This window comes from Bactrocera tryoni, chromosome 1 (genome assembly GCF_016617805.1).
Source record: "Bactrocera tryoni isolate S06 chromosome 1, CSIRO_BtryS06_freeze2, whole genome shotgun sequence".
NCBI lineage: Eukaryota > Metazoa > Arthropoda > Insecta > Diptera > Tephritidae > Bactrocera > Bactrocera tryoni.
Window position 1 is genome coordinate 65770606 of NC_052499.1, and position 18579 is coordinate 65789184.

The 18579-nt window shown below is 35.4% G+C and overlaps 1 protein-coding gene across 2 annotated transcripts; it reads left to right on the forward strand.

Moving 5' to 3' along the window:
* Positions 1-2342: 2342 nt before the first annotated feature.
* LOC120782830 (pyrokinin-1 receptor) lies at positions 2343-16821 on the forward strand. 2 transcript variants are annotated; one of them, XM_040115349.1, is made up of 6 exons: positions 2343-2746; positions 2858-4162; positions 13445-13722; positions 13821-13970; positions 14259-14496; positions 16662-16821. In XM_040115349.1, exons 2-5 carry the CDS (start codon positions 3073-3075, stop codon positions 14301-14303), a joined length of 1563 nt encoding a protein of 520 aa, XP_039971283.1. In that variant the 5' UTR covers positions 2343-2746; positions 2858-3072; the 3' UTR covers positions 14304-14496; positions 16662-16821. The 2 variants fall into 2 exon arrangements, with proteins under 2 accessions (XP_039971283.1, XP_039971284.1); XM_040115350.1 differs by having other exon boundaries at positions 2343-4162; positions 14259-14507.
* Positions 16822-18579: the final 1758 nt, after the last annotated feature.

Consider the following 18579-nt stretch of genomic DNA (forward strand, 5'->3'; position numbering starts at 1 on the left):
TCTGGTCTAGAAGTATGAATTTCAGGTAATTTTTAAAGTGTCGTGAAAAAAGGCAATTAATATTTTTGTTAATTTTAGAAGAGTACAGAAAAAAATTAGAAACTAAAAAAGTAAAAAATTTCAAAAATTATGAGCTGATGAAGTGTGGGGTCTCTAAAAATTGCCACGTGACCATACCTATGATTTCAACCCTCCTAGTTATCTGAAACCAAAAAAAAATATTATTAATCTAGAATAATGTCGCAATGGCCGGAACTACGGAAAAGTGGAAATTTTTTTTTTCACAAAATGGCGACTGCCTGAAAAAAAAGTTTTTTTGGATCACTTTTTCTGACTATTTCGATTTTTTTTTAAATAATAAAAATAAAAATTTGGGGATGGGGCTAGTTCCAACCATAGACAAGCCTATAAAGAAGACTCTATAAAAATTTCAAGTAAATCGGTTCAGTAGAACCTGAGAAATCGTGGGTATCGTTCCGAAAAAGTCGGTTTTGAGAAAAACGCGTTTAAAGTTTCGCGTAAACTCTTTTGCCTGATTAGTTCCAGCCGAACCAGTTTGGTTGCCGGGTCAGAAAAATGCCTATATCTCCGAAAATAATTAGAATTTTGAAAAATCCTCTTGTACACATATTCTTGAATAGTTAAACTTTGAAACTATAAAAAAAATCGATTTTTTTAAATTTCTAGACCAGAAAACCCCCTTAAGTACTTTTTGGAATGGCCTTCAGCTCCTTCATTTTGTTTTATCTCTTCGATCGACTGAAAACGGATTCCACGGAACGGCAATTTTCGTTTGGTGAATACGATGATTGATCAATGGTATTCATTGCGTTTTTGGCTTTATGGTAAATTCTGTCACAATAGTGGCTCGATGCGATGGTGCATTATCATCGTATAAAATCCATGTTCCATTGTTGTTCTTCCAAAATTTCGACCGTTCTTGACCGATGTTCTCAGGCAAACGCTTTAATACAGCCAAATAGAACTTCTTGATGCACCGAGCAACGAATATCGAAAAAAACAATGAGCATCTCCTTGATTTTGGAGCGGCTTAGGCGTGCTTTTTCTAGTTACGGCTCGTTTTTTGTCCTCCATTTCGATGATTGTTGACTTGTTTGCATGTCAAACTCGTAAGCCCATGGCGGCAGATATAACGCTTTCCATGAATGTGGGATCGGAATTGGCACAATCAAGCATGTCCAAAGAGACTTGTTTACGGTACTCCTTTTTGAAAAAAAATTCAGTTTTATCCGTACTAGTTGAGCAAGAACGCGTTTCATACCAAAAATATCCACCAAAATCATTCGAACGGACTCGTGAGAGATGTCGAGCTCTCTAATCACTTCTCTAACACTTACCTGACGATTTTCAAGCACCATATCCTTCACTTTTTAATATTTCCATCAGCTTAAGAGGTCGAAGGTCGTCCAGAACAAAGCATGTTTTCAACGATCTTTCGACCATTTTTGAATGCTTTGTATCACTCGTAGGCTTGTGTTTTTGATAAACTGACTTTTGAACTGTAAGCCTCTTCCAACATACGCAACGATTTCGCACGCGAAATTTGATAGGAAATACATTTGAGACAAATTCTTTGTTCGATATTTTTATCCATTGTAAAAATCGTATTTTTTTTTTTTGAGGCCCTATGTTGCACCTAGGAACTACGGGAAAATATACATTATGTATAAAAATCGCAACGCACTTCGTAATTAATGATTGTCCTACCAACTTAGTAAAATAATTTTTTTTATTGAAATATCATTGCCCGGGTACTTGTTTGTCACAATGTATATGAAATGAACACAAATGTTTGTGCGATTATTCTCACTACATTTCATTTCATTATTAAAAGCTCAGCCATATGCAAATTGATGTCCCTAAAAGCTCTCGCCGAGGGGCGCTTGATGCGAAAACTAACCTTAATTCAAATGCAATCGAAATGTAACCTGAAAGGAAAATGAAAACGAAAACAAATCACTCGTACACGTATGTATGTTTGTATATGAATACAATTAAATCAACGCCGGCAGCGGCAATTGGTTCAGCAGGTTAGCAGTGAAATATGTATGTATGTGCATACGTACCATAGAGTGCATTGTTCGCATGTAAACTTCCACACACACGCAGACACATATACTTATATACATACAATACTTATGTGCAATTATATACCATACACGAGTTTGAAACGCCATATTACGAGCCATGGGATCGCCTATCGGCGCTGGCGCTAGCGCTCGCCACTGTCACCGCACTAATCGGCGTCGTCCTCGTCGCTGTTGTTATTATTGCTGTTGGCGTGTACTTTGCAATAAATACGCGCGCGTGCAACGTCGCAAACTCTTTGCATTCATGACAGCCGAAAGCGCGACAACAACGGTACCACACATGCGGCGACGGCAGCGCATCTAAACTGAATTTAGCTGGGGGCAGGTCCAACCAAACGAAAAGTGTGAATGCCGCTGGCCAGACATTCAAACGCTGCTGAAACGCGAACTTGAACGGGCGCGCACCTACAAGTTCTTCCGCCAAACGAATCTTCGAATCTTAACTGTATACCTTTACGTACGCCATGCGTTCGCGGGTACAAAGTTTTCAGTTTTGCATAATGTGTTGAGAGATCTGTGCTTATTCGTGAGAAAATATACGGTGCGTTGTCACCGACTTGCGTGCCGAGTGTGAGGCGGCTTGATTGCCGTTGAGACGCGCGCCTGCTTGCCCGCCTGTCAGCATTCGAACTCAGGTGCCGATACTCGCAATTACTTTGATTGCGCACGGTCGCACGGCTCGTCGGACAACCAAGCGCATTTATTCATTGAATATTATTGTGATTTGCATGTTGTCGTAAGAGAAGAATAATAAAAGCGCGAAGAAAATCGCATAGAAAATGCAGTGTGCACACACTTGTGGCCAAACTAAAAATAAAGCAATTAATAAACAAATAAACAGTGGAAATTTTATTAGTGCTTAAGACTAAAAAAAAAGTGTAGAATAAACAATTGAAATAAACGCACAAGTAAGAAAAATACGGATTTCCGCAAAGCGCGCGCTTCAAAGGCTAAAGAAATCATGGCGCCTGCAAATGCTTCAAGCGAAGCAAGCAGTTGGACAACCATGCCGCCGGACTACGCGAATACGCGTGCACTCAATGTTGAGAGCCAGTTCAGTGCGCTCCTCAATAGTTCTACTTATGTGCTTAATAACACCTTTTCCACCGCCAACGCCATCTCCTCTAATTATAGTTATGAACAAGTGCAAAACGCTTCGCTTCAACACTTTTTCGATCTCGGTCCGACGCGCGACTCACTAGAAATCGTCATACCCGTGACGATCATTTACAGTTTGATATTCGTCAGCGGTGTCATTGGTAACATCAGCACTTGTATAGTGATCAAGAAGAACCGTTCCATGCACACCGCCACCAATTACTACCTCTTCAGTTTGGCCGTATCGGATTTCCTGCTCTTGCTCTCCGGCGTTCCGCAGGAAATGTACTTCATCTGGTCCAAGTATCCGTATGTATTTGGTGAATATTTTTGCATTGGTCGCGGCGTATTGGCGGAGACTTCTGCAAATGCGACAGTGCTAACCATTACCGCTTTCACCGTGGAACGTTACATGGCCATATGTCACCCGTTTCTCGGGCAGGCTATGTCGAAATTGAGTCGCGCCATACGGATTATTGTGCTCATTTGGTTGGTGTCCGTTTTGACGGCCATACCGCAGGCGGCGCAATTCGGTATCATAGCGCTGAACGGCATCGAGAAATGCACCGTTGTACGGAACATCATTCAACACTCGTTTCAATTGTCCACCTTTATTTTCTTTATTGCTCCAATGTCTATAATATTGGTATTGTATCTATTGATTGGTTTACGTTTGCATCGCTCGAATTTGATGGGCGACATCGGTGAGGCTGGTGGTGGCGGCGGTGGACGCGGCGTTGTTAGTAATGGCACTGGGAAGGGGAGTGGTCGTCTGGCGTACGGTGGCGGTAGCGTAGTGCGTGTGAGCGGCACACGCAAAGGGAGCGATCGCATGAGCATGCAGGGTACACAGAGCGACACGATGCTATATCGTTATATGGGTGGTAGCCAGTTGAGCGCCGTGCGCGGCCGCATGAATCACTATGGAACGCGACGTGTGATAAAGATGCTGGGTAAGTGTTTAGCGGTAATAGGTGTGTCAGAGGGGGCAAATCAAAATGTTAAGTACATAGCAGGGAAGTGTCTTACTTGTCAAAACGGTGTGTAGTTGATTGACAGCTTTTCACCTCCTTAAATCTCTTAATATTAATACCGATGGGAGACGAATCATTGTTATTCATGATCATTGAAATTACTACCTGTACGAATGACATTCAGAAAATACAGGATCAGATCAAATGCCCATAATGTACATGAGTATCATTTGAGCTCTACTTTCTGGGTATTTGTTTCTAAAATATAAAGAAAATGCGACCCTAAAACAAACGGTGGATCTAACTTCATTTATCTACCGTTTTTAGGTTGTATGGAACATGTAGTACATACTTTTTGAGACCTTAACGGGACTTGGCTTTGCCATCTTATCTTCTCTTATAGCCTTAAAATTCGATTTTTTATGTTTCGTCGTAATCGAGTGAGTTTCGTCCCAAAAACAAAAACATTAAAAGCCATACGTAGGTTGCCTTTTTATTTCTGGTTTTGGCGATACTATTGTTGCAATCTGTAAACTCACAATCTCCTCGTAATGCTTAACATTTTTGATGTTGTGCATGCTCAGAATGTTTTTTGTGCTATGTGTTGTTTACAGTAACTTAAAACATACTTCTCGACCAAAAAATTGAATTACAACTTTTGACGTGGATTAACTCATTAAGAGCGTATAGATTAATTTGATTCAATTTTTGATCATAAAGCTGTATTAAGGACCAGTGTTTATTAATGGTATGGCGAATTCAGTCGAGTTTGTAGAACACTCCAAGGCAAATTTCAGGACGGTCGTCCAAAATCAGTTGTGAGACAAATCACTCTTCACCACGACAATGCGAGCTCTCACACATCGACTGGAACCACTGCATTTTTAAGCACTCAAAACATTGGTTCGATTAGTGATCCACCATATACATATGTAGTTCTGTCTCGGTACTTAATGACTTGTGTTTCTCCTCGTTCGTAAAAAATAAATTAAGTGGTCAAAGTATTTTGACACCTGAAGGGTGTCCAAAAAAGCTTCATTCAAACGCATGCAAAAGTGTATAGGTCTTAAGGGATCGTCTCAGTGTGAAATTTTCGAAAAATCGATTTTTTTGCTGTATTATCGTATACACTGTACTAAACATTCTCTCAAATTTTGGAATCGAAATTCAAATTATTACTGTCGCTACAGCGTTTCTTGAAGAAAGGGAGTAGGAAACGAAGCAAGACAATCCTTAAACGCGTTTTTCTCAGAATGGTGTTTTTCAAAACGGTTTCCACTATCAAAGAAAAAATTGTTAGTATATCTAGTTCCAATCGGCCGCAATCGTGGAGATCGTACGTAACCCTTTTTTACGTGTCATTTCAACAATTTAATTAACTATTATATATCCAATAAATAATTATAAAAAAATATTTTGTATTCGTCATGAATGTATTTATTTATAAAAAACTGGACCGATTAGTTATTTTCAACATTAAAAAAAATTGCGGATTTTGCGGATGGCCACACTGAGACGATCCCTTAATTGAGAATATTTTGAAAAACAATAAAGCGATTTTCATTGACTAAAATTTCTTTTTTGTTCTCGAAACCCGAAATATAAAAGGCAACCTACGTAACACAAAACGAAAACGAAGCTTGAGGCGACGCTCTTCTCATTATGAGTGTGAAACTGCTGTTATTATTAGTATAAATAATTAAAAAAGTTCATCCGTAGATAAATTCGCCGAGGCCATATGAAATAATCCTATTCTTTTCGTTCGAGTGTTCCAAAAAATTATAAGAACCATTTCTCTTAATTTAAAGTGAGTGCGAAAAATATTTATATAATATAAATGATTAATATTCATATAGTATGCATATTCATCCACCGTATTCATGTATATGTGAGTGTAGGTACAATTTGTCTGTTCTATAATATTTGCAGTCTCCTTTGTAATAACCCTCATTAGCCGAGTTCGTAGTTCAATCACAAATTCAATTAATTCATACCATACAAAAGTGTGTGGAAAAAATACCAATTCGGAAATGATGAACTTCTGATACATATAGTACCGTGAGTAGTCCGCCCAACAGTTCGGCATAAGTAGTAGTTACTGCAGTGTAGATCGGAATTATCAACTAAAATATACCACTATGAGTAAAAAATAGTAAGACTTTGTTCATAATTTTAAAATTCTTAATTTACTTTTCAAAAACTCTGACGTCCCCCCCCAAAGTGGCCCCACTCCACTTGTGCCTACGTTTTTTCCAATCCTCGAAACAGTTGTGCAAGTAAATTTCCAGAATAGCCTTCGATTCACGTTTAATGCCTTTAATTGACTCAAAACGATTTCGCTAGAGCCGTGGCCAGAACACACGAAGCTAAATCAGGCGAATACGTTGGTTACGGCACGATATTGGTTGAAAATTTGGCAAAAAACTCAGAAAGAATCATTATCGCGTGTAAACACCAAGTGTATCGGCCTCTTTTTACGAGTAGCTTCGCACAAACGACGCATGACACTCAAATAGTATTCCTTGTTGACAATTTGGCCAGTCGGAAGGAATTCGGAGTGCGCCACACCGCGATAATCGAAAAAAAAATTGTCAACATAATCTTGATTTTTGACCTCCTTTGACATGGTTTTTTCGGCTTCGGCTAACCTTTTACGATATTCGGTCGATTGACCGTCTATTGCCGGGTCATAAGCATAGATCCAAGACTAATCGCGATTACTGGCGATGACGATGACGATGACGATGATACGTTTCATGACATCTGAAAATTTCAAAGTAATTACACCGAAATACTTCGGGATTGCCTATGATAACACTCACATCATCAAGGTAGTAAAATATGGCTGTCAGGGATTCGATTCCTAACATTTTTCCCAACAGATTTTGATAAGCATTTATTTTCATCAGTTCATTAGCCATAGAAGTTATTGTGATTCTAATAAAAAAAAAACATGGAAAAACGTTAACCTCGGTTGTACCGAAGCTATAATATCCTCCATAAATAAATACGTTTCCATATAAAGCCATGAATTTTGTCATTCAGTTTATATGGCAGCTATTTGATACAGCCATTCGAACTGAACATTAAGTTCGGAGTTTGTACAGTTGCCTTGGATAATAATTCATTGCAAATTTGCATGAAAGAGTTCGATTTTGAACGTTCAGTTTGTATGACAGCTGTATAATATCATGATCAACAGCTTCTTGAGGAGAAAAGGCCGTGTGCAAAATTTCAGATCGATATCTCAATAACTGAAAGTCTACATAGAGTCTCCGACGTTTGCTTCCGTGTGTGACAAACTTCATGGCAAATTTAATATACCCTGTTCAGGTTATAATGAGAGTGTATCCGCCAGCTTGACTCCGGACATATGATTCCTATAGAAAATGCGCTTATAATGCTTCTATAAATATTAACTAAAATGTAAAGTTTAACCATCTAACACAATAACTATGCAATTCAGCTGACTAGTTCACATTCAACACTAATTACACCCATTCCGAACCAGCAATATGCGCCAATAACAACAAAATGGCACCCTGAATTACAACATTGTTGTACAATTTCACTTTCTAACATATGCTTTTATTGTAGTGAATGAGTTACGAGTAATATTTTATTATTCGTCTTATCTCACTTTTTGGTTTATGAGCGACTATTTTCATTTGCATCATATGTTATTCGCCAAATGTTGTCGTTGTCGCATATTCTCATTTCCCTTCGCTCATTTGTGTACGGGAAACTGTCGCATTAATACCAACAAACATGGCAACAACTGTTTGCCAGGATCTATTAATACTGCGCGGCAATCAAATATTCGGCTATCATGACGACTGCACACTGTGTCACAATTAGAATTCAATTTGTTCCGAAAAATTCGATATTTGATAAGTGGCGTGACGATGATGTGCTCCAATACAAATGTATATGCATACATATGTATATCTATGCATGTATGCCTGTATGTGTTGATTACTGGTACAACATATTAACATTGTCATTAATATGCGCAATTACACATCTAAGTATCTAAGTATGTTCGGTGTCTAATTTACATAGAATGCACTGTGGGAAAAGTACAAAATCCTTGAGTGAGTTCTATTCAGTTTTACTCACATAAAGATATATAATTAATTTCTTTTCAGATGATTTTTTTATATATGACATTTGTTTTTAAAAAGGCACGTTAAGATATTTAGACCAATTAATAAACTCTTCATTTTTTTAGTAATAGTCTTTCAACAATTATACATATGTACATGCAGTCGCTACAATGTATAACAGCATAACTCGATTTTGGTAAAATTCATTGGTCTAAATTCACTTTCTAAAAGTTAAATTACAATTTGATAATTTCATAGAACAGTCGGTAAAATACCTCATCAGTGTGATAAGATTCGAGTTACTTTTAATTTTTTCACTTTGGCAACATGTTGCTACAGAGCATACTAGTTTTATTCACTTAACGGTTGTTCGTATCACCTAAACATAATCGAGTTAGATATATGGAATCAATATATATGGTATAAATGATCGGGATGACGAGCAGAGTTGATTTCGAGTGGCTGTCTGTGTATACGTGCAACTGTTCTTCCGGGCAACTGCTATATCTCTGAAACCAATAAGCCAAATTCGGTAGTTGACATTATTCCGACTTGCTTATTTTACAGTGTTAAAATGTGCGAAATCGGACTACGCTATCACGCCAACTTCCCATATAATACAATAACATCCAGGGTGACGAACACGGGCGGGTAAACAAGCTATCAGAGCACAGTTTATAGGAGTCAAAAGAGAAGAGAGAGTCAAAAGCTTAACAATATGGCAGCAGCGGTGGCAAAGTTCATTCAAAGGACGGTAGACCCATAGACTGATACCGGACATACATTCGTGGATAGACAGTCGGCAGGGGCACCTGGATTTCCACCTAACCCAAATACTAAGTAGACATGGTTGCTTTAGAAGCTACCTGTAAGGATTTCAGATTCCAGCACGACATTAGTCCGAATTGTTCGACGTATTCAGGGTGCTGTGAATATCTTGAGCATGTATTCTTTTATTGCTCTCGCTTCTTAAGTACAAATGAAAAGCTTAAAACTACACTCGGTGGTCGTTTTACGTTGGAAAATTTGACGACACTCATGTGTCAGTCCACTGTGAACTGGAAAGCTGTTAGCAAAACGGCAATCTCAATCATAACAAAACTGAGACATATAGAGCAGATTAGGCGTCCGTCAGTCCGTGCCATAGAGGAAATTGAAATGTCTTATCATTTCCACGAAGTAATAATTAATCAAGTGGTTTCGTGGGAGAGTCTGGAATTGGCAGTAGGTTAGGTAGGTTGAAGTTCCGCACTCTAGCTTTTGTGCGAATCGAACCATAATGAAAGCATAAAATTGGGTGAAAGCTTATATTCAGGATTTTAAAACATCAGGTTGGCTTTAATCTTCTATAATTTGGTGATGGTATGTTATGTAACTTAATGAAACTCAGAGTGCATATATTCTTAGAACATATGTCTAGGATATAGTAATGACAATTTTTAGCATAACTTTGAGGTCAATTGATAAGTTGGTAATGGGTCTGTATAAAAAATTCTTGGATCGTTTTCATGGATGTTGCTGATTTAGTTGTAGGAAAACATAAATGTAGGTTACTTCCGGCTACGTATAACCGACTATCATGTAAACAATTTTCCAGATTGCCATGATAGACATTTAAGGCAGACCAAAGAACAAAACAAAAAAAAAATTAAACAATTTTTAAGTTTGATGAAAACTATACCGACAGTCCATCTTGTATGTCGCAGAAATTTTCTAAGCGATTCAACCAACGAAGCCGAATCATATCTATTTTTATTGTTTTTTGATTACTTCGATTTAGATAAGATAAACGATAATATCTTGCTGCTGATTTCATTCGAAATTGAAGCAGTAACCCAAACCGGCTTATTAAGAATGTTTGGAAAGCTGTTTCGGGTTTCTAAGTCCAAAAAACCAATTGTATGTAAGGAAAATTATAGAGAAAACGCGAATATGAAGAGATGTGATCAAAATATTACTATATTTTAAATGCAAATGAATGATCAAAACAACCTTTGTGTACTCATTTAAAATATACTTAAGTTAGGCTTTAGAAATGGGTATCGTTGCTAACGTAAATAATTGCAGTTATACCATATTTACATACTTAATACATACTCGTATTTGTTGAATATATTTGATTAAGTAGTACGTGTTAAGGATCATCAGCGTCAGCTATAACAACAACCTATTTGTTTTACTCTTATAAGGGGTTTTTAAGGAGGTAGTACAATATCGCTATATTAGTCGATATTATTCGAAACATATTTAAATATCTTTATTAGACAATAAGCGTGGAACTGTCCAACTTTACAACCATAACTTTTCAACCATAACATTGTCCTGACCTAAGTTACGGTGTGAAAATGGACGAGCCAAATTGTCTTCACATAAATCACACTTTTCTACCCATCTATCTCACTCTTTCACGTTATAGTATACAACTTAAACAGCAATGACGATATCGGAAATAAAACTTCGCAGATATTATGTTTCCAAGGTATTCTATCTTTTACGCGAAAAGCAGTAAATGTTTGCCTTTTGCTGACTTCATACCTAAAACATATGTCAATCTGATAGACATATCTTTAATATTCATTATAATAATATAGTGCAGTTATGTCAAAATGGATAAAATACTACCACTAGCCCTCATATAACTATTTACGTAATAAAGAATTTTAAAATTTCCAGTTTGACTTCATACTATTATATTTATTGGTCAAACTATGAAGCATGTTGCAGAAACTCTCTTCAAAAGATTCTTCTAATAGCTATTTTTCTAACAGCTTTTCCAAGAGCTACTACTTCTTTGGCTGATTATTTCAAGGCGACATACGCTAGTTTATTTAAAATTTTTTGAGGAGCTTTCGATTTCAGTTCTACCGCCTTGCCAGGAACTTGAGCAATTGATAAAAATAAGTATTTGCAATTTTTTCTATCCATTTTTGTACTCTTGCAACATATTGCTACAGAGTATAATAGTTTTGTACAACTAACGGTTGCATGTATCACCGAAAACTAAACGAGATAGATATAGGGTTATGCATAAGTATATAAATGATCATGATAACTAGAGAAGTTTAAATCTGGGTGAATGTCTGTTTGTATGTTTTGCAATATTTAACTTGAGTCAAAATTAAGATATCTTCATGAAACTTAGTTCACATGTTTCTTTGCGAAAAGGTAAGGCAGAGATCGTAGACTACGTCCGTCAGAACACTACCACGCTCACAAAACGCCATTAAAGGAATCGAAATGGTATGAGCGGGCTTTATATGAGCCGGTGTAAAAATTGAATGATGGGCGTAGTACCGTCGATTTTTAGGTAAAATTACATATATCAGGATCTTCTCGACCGATTTTAAAAACTCGATATGTGACATTCTTCTAGCATACTTATGTCATACTGCGAAAAAGTGCGAAATCGGACTGCAACCACGCCCACTTCCCATGAACACAGTTTTAAATTCCATCATTCAACCTGACTCTTCTTTCCAGTGTACAAATCAAGAAGCAATAAATGATGGTATTTCTGTGTACCAGAAATGGGTTGAGTCGGGTCAATACTGGCCTGAGCTCCCATATACCTAATATATATAGATTTTCGCACTTCCGCGTGACTTTACACTGCATATTGTATAACAACCAACAAGTTAGTTATCTCAATGAAACTGAAAGGGCGTGTTTTAATCATGACATAATTCGAAAAATGGATAAAATTGTGCGAATACTTGACCCAACGCTTCTATAACAAACATATAACACCTGGGTGATTTTCTAGTCTAGAAATTTAAAAAAATCGAAATTTTTTTTTATATTTTCAAAATTTAACTATTAAAGAATATGTGTACAAGAGGATTTTTCAAAATTCATTTTTTGACTCGGCATTTTTATGACTCGGCATCAAAACTGGTTCGGCCGGAACTAATCGAACAAAAGACTTTACGCGAAACTTTAAACGCGTTTTTCTCAAAACTGACTTTTTCGGAACGATACCCACGATTTCTCAGGTTTTACTGGATCGATTTACTTGAAATTTTTATAGAGTCTTCTTTATAGGCTTGTATATGGTGGGAACTAGCCCTATCCACAAATTTTTATTTTTATTATTTTTAAAAATTTCGAAATAGTCAGAAAAAGTGATCCAAAAAAACTTTTCTTTTAGGCAGTCGCCATTTTGTGAAAAAAATTCCCACTTTTCCGTAGTTCCGGCCCTTGCGACATTATTCTATATTAATAATCTTTTTTTTTTGTTGGTTTCAGATAACTAGGAGGGTTGAAATCATGGGTATGGTCACGTGGAAATTTTTAGAGACCCCCCACTTCGTCAGCTCATAATTTTTGAAATTTTTTACTTTTTTTTAGTTTTTAATTTTTTTCTGTACTCTTCTAAAATTAACAAATAACTAATAAAAAAATGGACAGTAAAAATATTAATTGCCTTTTTTTACGACACTTTAAAAATTACCTGAAATTCATGCTTCTAGACCAGAATACCCCCTTATTATGATTGATACTGGTATGTGAGGTAATTTGAATCCCAAGAAACATTTATTATATGTAAAATAATAATAGTCGATTTTTCGAATGTCAAGAATCGATTCTTAATCGACTTCGACTACTGAAAATCGATTCCGAAAAATCGATTATTTGATTATGGCGATCTGATATTCTTTCGAACGTCCTTTTTTCTCTAAGAAACTGTTCATTTGTCGGAATCGCCGCACTATAGTATACAAATATCGTACAAACTAACCGTCCAAAATCAAAATAACGATTTTTTACAACCTTTAATTTTATTGTAAATGAACCCGTGAAGGGTATTAAAGCCGATGGTAAGAATTTATTTGGAACCTCATAATATCTAATGTTTGTAAACTGACTAAGCCGCGCTCTTGTCTAATCCCAACTACATATATGAGTATTAATTAAGACGCACTTGTTGTTGACGATTATGCCCACTTAATTATTATGTACATACTTATAATGATTCCGCTCGTAACGTGTGGAAAAAAATACAAAAAAACTCACATTTATTTACTTTAATTACAGCAACTAAGGGCTCGTGTATGAGAATATATAAATATTATAAATATGTACATAAGAGTCAACCATACGTATAGAACGCATGATTATCAATTTCAATGGCAGCAATTTTCTCTTTCATTTACAGTCGCGGTTGTCATATGTTTCTTATTGTGTTGGGCCCCCTTCCACGCGCAGCGGCTAATCGCTGTTTATGGCCCGAATGTTTGGGGTGGCGGCAGTGAGAGTGCTGATGGTGTTGCTGGCGGTGGGGAGCACGATGACGCTGCTGCAGCTGATAAGAATCATCATGTGGTGATATACACCGTGATGACCTATGTGTCGGGAGTGCTTTATTACCTGTCGACATGCATCAATCCGTTGCTATATAATCTGATGAGCAACAAGTTTCGGCAGGCATTCAAGGTGTGCAATGTATTTACTATCCTTTATTTTACATACAGGCATACGATAACTAAAATTGCGTAAATTTGCCGCTAATTGTTATTAATTGTAATTTTCAGTCGATTTTGCTACGCAAGAAAACGAATGGCTCTCTCAATTATCGACACACTCAACAGTCGCGGAATTTACGTCGTAATCCGACACTCACTTCGAGTACTCAGCGTGAATCGAGTGATGCGGACCCGCTTTCGAAGCATTCGATGTTGCAGGTTGGTGTGCCGTTGTGTATAATTATAGATATAAGAGTAACCGTCTTCGATTCGTTAAAAATTAGAGAGTGACAAATCGAAATTACAACTAGCATAACTCAAATTGTAGCATAATTAAAATATGATAGAGAGTGGAATGTTACATCATACCGTAGTATATTTAAATGAGTATAACACACTACTCTCTTGAAGTTTTTTGAGAAGAACGCCAAGCTTAATCATAGGCACTGAATCGAAGATGGTTTGTATTTAAAAAAATATTTACATTAATTTCTTTCGATTTTGTAGGCCGCGCTAAATGAGCGCAACGTGAACAGTAAACTAATGCCATAAACCGGAGAGTTATATACATATGTACATAACATATATGTATGTTTAAAACCACATATATAATTACATGTATATGTAATATATATATACTATATATGCAACGGTTATCATGATATATTCAAATTGTTAGAAGATAACGTATAGTACAATGGTTCGAACCCCAGCAAAGACGGAGGCTATGTGGAAGTTATTCAAGGTGATTATAAGGTTTGGAACAATCAAATTCGTATGAAAACGTATAAATTATTTTAACACGATCTAACCGATAAAATTTTATAACTACTACACAAATTCATCATGTTTTTCGTGTGAGCTACATCTATCCAGTACTAGTGATAAACACTATCCACTATAGGCGATATATTTTAGTATGTTCTAAACAATTCTAAATTCTATAAAGTAATCTACTGTCTTTCTCGTCAAGTAATTGTTATTGTCCATACTTGTTTTGAAGTTGGAACAATTTAAAAAGTATTCTGACGTCGTCTTGTTGAGACTAAATATTAAAGATCTCAAGTAGTACCGAATTTTCTACGACATACAGATAATATGTGGTTTATCTATATCTCACTAAAAAGTCTCAAATACTAGGGTGGCTGCGCTGACAGTAGTTAAAAGCATATTACATCGATCGGTTCTGGAAACAAAAAGATCTTGTATTGAATATTATAACAAACCCGACATAATACGAAATAAAAATGTTTGAAGTGAAGTATGTTTAAAAGTTGAATTTAACCAGATTACCAACTTTTAGATTTTCACCTATTTGAAACATGAGATTTACAATTTCACAGGTGGTTCTGTGTTTATAGCATCTTAAGCAATAGTAATCTTTAGAAGTAAATTCTCTAACCTTATTAAAGAAAGCTAGAAGAAAGTTTACAATCGCTTTTTATTCTCCAGTATTAACCATAAACTTCTAATCTTTATAAAATCAGCAATTGTGCTTCAAATAAGTGTTTGCTTTTCGCCGCCTTATGTACTCTTCCGTATACAAGGATCTTGTATATAGTATCTCGTTTGTAGTAATGAAAAATCACAAGATTTCCTAAAAAGTTAAAACTTTTTGCTTTAATAATACCAATTTGTTTAATAACTTGTGCTTTCAAGCTCAAGTTCGTGTATTATTCATGAAAGAGCTAACAATTATAGAAATGAGAATCATAAAAAGAATACATATGCTGCTTTGTTCCTTAATTCGGTACTCTACATTCTACCTGAAATTTATTTCAGTTTGTCAGATAGTTGAGATAAATAGATCCAAAATGTTTGAATGCTTTATAATAATAATAATTGTGGTATAAAATCTTGAATGATCATTCATTTACAGTTTTTTCGTTATTTCGAGATCGCCAATTTTCGATAAAAAATTATCAACTGTGACTTATCGATAACACATTCCATTTTTCTAACATATTTGCAATCATTTTAACCGATACATTTTTCTGAAATACTGAACGTAAATATTTGAATGCTTCATCAAAATATTAGCGTACAGAAAATTATTTTAAGTAATTAAAAATTAATCGAATATTTTTATATTTAATAAATCAATATTTTATGATAGAATTGCAAACTTTGATAATAAGGTATCGGAATTGAATATGACATGCATATATTTTGCTCTAGAATCATGCTTGAAGCTAGCTTTCGCCTTAAGATTTTAATTTAAAAACACTCGATTTATGTATCGATTAAAATAACGATTAAATCACATATAATAGTGAAAGTATCGATGTTTGTAAGAGAAAAATTCGCATACTGAAAATAAAACTAGGTAGCTAAAAATGAAGTTTACTATGCTTTTTTATCAACAGCATAAATATCGATTAACTATGAAAAAAAAATTATCGGAAAATATCGAAATTTATTAAACCATAATTAATTAATTTAATATATTAAATATCAATAATAACAATTCTAATTCTTTTTTTGATAAAAAAACACGTCAGAACTATCGATTAATGTATCGAAAAAATAGTATATGTGAATGTATCGATGTTTGTTAGAGAAAAATTCGCATACAGAAAAACAAATTAGATAATTCAAAATAAAGTCGATTAACTATGGCAAAAAATTAATCGAAAAATATCGAAATTTATTAAACTATAATTAATTAATTTAATTTATTAAAAATCAATAATAACAACTTCATTTTTTGATAAAAAAAAACATTAAGATATGTGGCCAATTGCTTTAATTAAATTTGACAGAGATTTATTGTATTACATTCCGAATAATTTATACGCACTCGTATTCAGACCAGACTGCATTTAACTATCGGCATTGCCGACAGTATGTAAATCACCGATTTATTCACACAGTGGTTATTAAAATAATTTCAATTACTTATAATTACAGGCTATTGACTTTGAACGCTCATGGGCAAACACGTGTGGATACATCGCAAAAAATACAATTTAGAATAGTTTCATACAAATGAGGTACTTAAAACTGGATATTTATTTAATTGCTGAATTCAGCAAGCGAACAGCATCTTAATAATTTAATTCATTTATAATATACAGTACAGCTATTTATGTGTATTTGTTAATATATACCTTTGTTTGTACATAATATATTTGTATGTAATAAGAGAGCTACTGACAAATTATACCCCTTACCGTTAAGCATTTAAAAGCACGCTGTACAATTACAACCATTACTTGGTAATGCTAAAATTATGTTATTTATTCTTTTGCAAAACCTGTTAGATAAAAAATAAATCAAAAATTCATAACTGTTTGTTTTTTTTTCTATATATAATATACCATAGACGCGCTGTAATAAAAGGTGCTAAAATACATAATTTGATTAAGTCAACATAAATTGCCTATCCAACAGAAAAGAAATGTGGTAATATAACGTTCATATTTGCATGAATTATTAAGAAATTATTAATAATTATTAATATATATTAATAACAGGAAAAGTAAATCGTTTTTATTCTTAGAAAGTTGTTGAACGAGTGAAAGTGCTCTGAAATATAATTAACATCAATTCAAATTAACCTCAAAACTCATTCGTGCCCAACGAACATCAGAGTATCTTTTGTCGTCACATTAGCTTAAGTTTAATGTAAAAAATTTGAGTTATGTGAGTTTTTTTCAAATATTTTGTATTCAGGATTCCTTTGTAAATGAGTATGATTACTATAAAGATTGATCCATTTAGTGGTTCCCTACTTTATTTAAAAAAAAAAAAACACAGAAACTAAAAATTAAATTTATTATGATTGGAAAGAACATTAATTTTTTGAAGATTATCTCTTCCAAATGTTGGCAGCGGCTACGTCTCAGATGGTACATCCTTTGAGTCCAATTTTCGATGACTCTTCCAAGCATTTCGACTAGTAACTGTTATGCGCCAGCCATTTCGACTAGTAACTGGCGCATAAAACGCGTGATGTTTTGCTCTAAGGCCTAAATCGAAGTGGGATTGTGCGCATAAACTTTACATATAACCACAGGAAAAAGTCTAACGATGTGATATCACAAGATCTTATTAGTCGATTATCATAGATAACGGTCGCCATTGACGATTCCGTTCTCACCGGCATCGTTTTTGAAGAAATAAGAACCGCTAATTTCACCGGCCCACCGACCACACCAAACCGTTGGTTTTTCTGTATGAAAAGGCAGCTCTTGAACCTCTCCGCGTTGTTCTGCGTTTTAAATACGGAAATTTTGCTTGTTTACATAACCATTGAGCAAGAAATGAGCCTCATGCTGAACAAAATTTGGCTCGAAAATGTCGGATCTTCTTGGAACTTTTCAAGAGCTCACAGAATGATGTGATGTCGCTTGGGAGGGTCGAGCGGCTTCAGTTTGGTATTTAAGATTTCGCGTAAAATGCGCCACACGACAGTCCGAGTTGCTGCGAGCGGCGTGTACACTCTCATCTACTGCGAAGTTACACCATCAATTTTATATTTTTGACCAGTACAAGATAGAACTTTAATTTGATTATAATGATTCGGTTCGGACAACGCATCACACATTGCGTCCAATATTCGATCGACATAATCGAACAACCAAGGATCGGTTTCGAACCAAATTTATTTTAGTCGTAATGCGCTTGCTCAGAGACACCGTACAGGGCACATCGAAGACGCTATTGCTGCTGTAGCTCAGAGTATCGAAGAAGACCTAAATGAACTCATCCGCCATCGTGCGCAACAATTGGAGCTGTGTTCAACGACTTTAAGGCATATTTTGCGGAAGATTCTTTGCTTGCGAGCTTAAAAAATCGAACTCGTCGAATGAGTCCAAACGATGCG

What these genes read in the sequence shown, in the direction of transcription:
- LOC120782830 (XM_040115350.1), top strand. Translation starts at nt 3,073, where the DNA reads ATGGCGCCTGCAAATGCTTCAAGCGAAGCAAGCAGTTGGACAACCATG. An exon ending in ACGTGTGATAAAGATGCTGG is followed by an intron (nt 4,163 to 13,444) that starts GTAAGTGTTTAG and finishes TTTCATTTACAG; the next exon opens with TCGCGGTTGTCATATGTTTC. An exon ending in CGAAGCATTCGATGTTGCAG is followed by an intron (nt 13,971 to 14,258) that starts GTTGGTGTGCCG and finishes TCGATTTTGTAG; the next exon opens with GCCGCGCTAAATGAGCGCAA.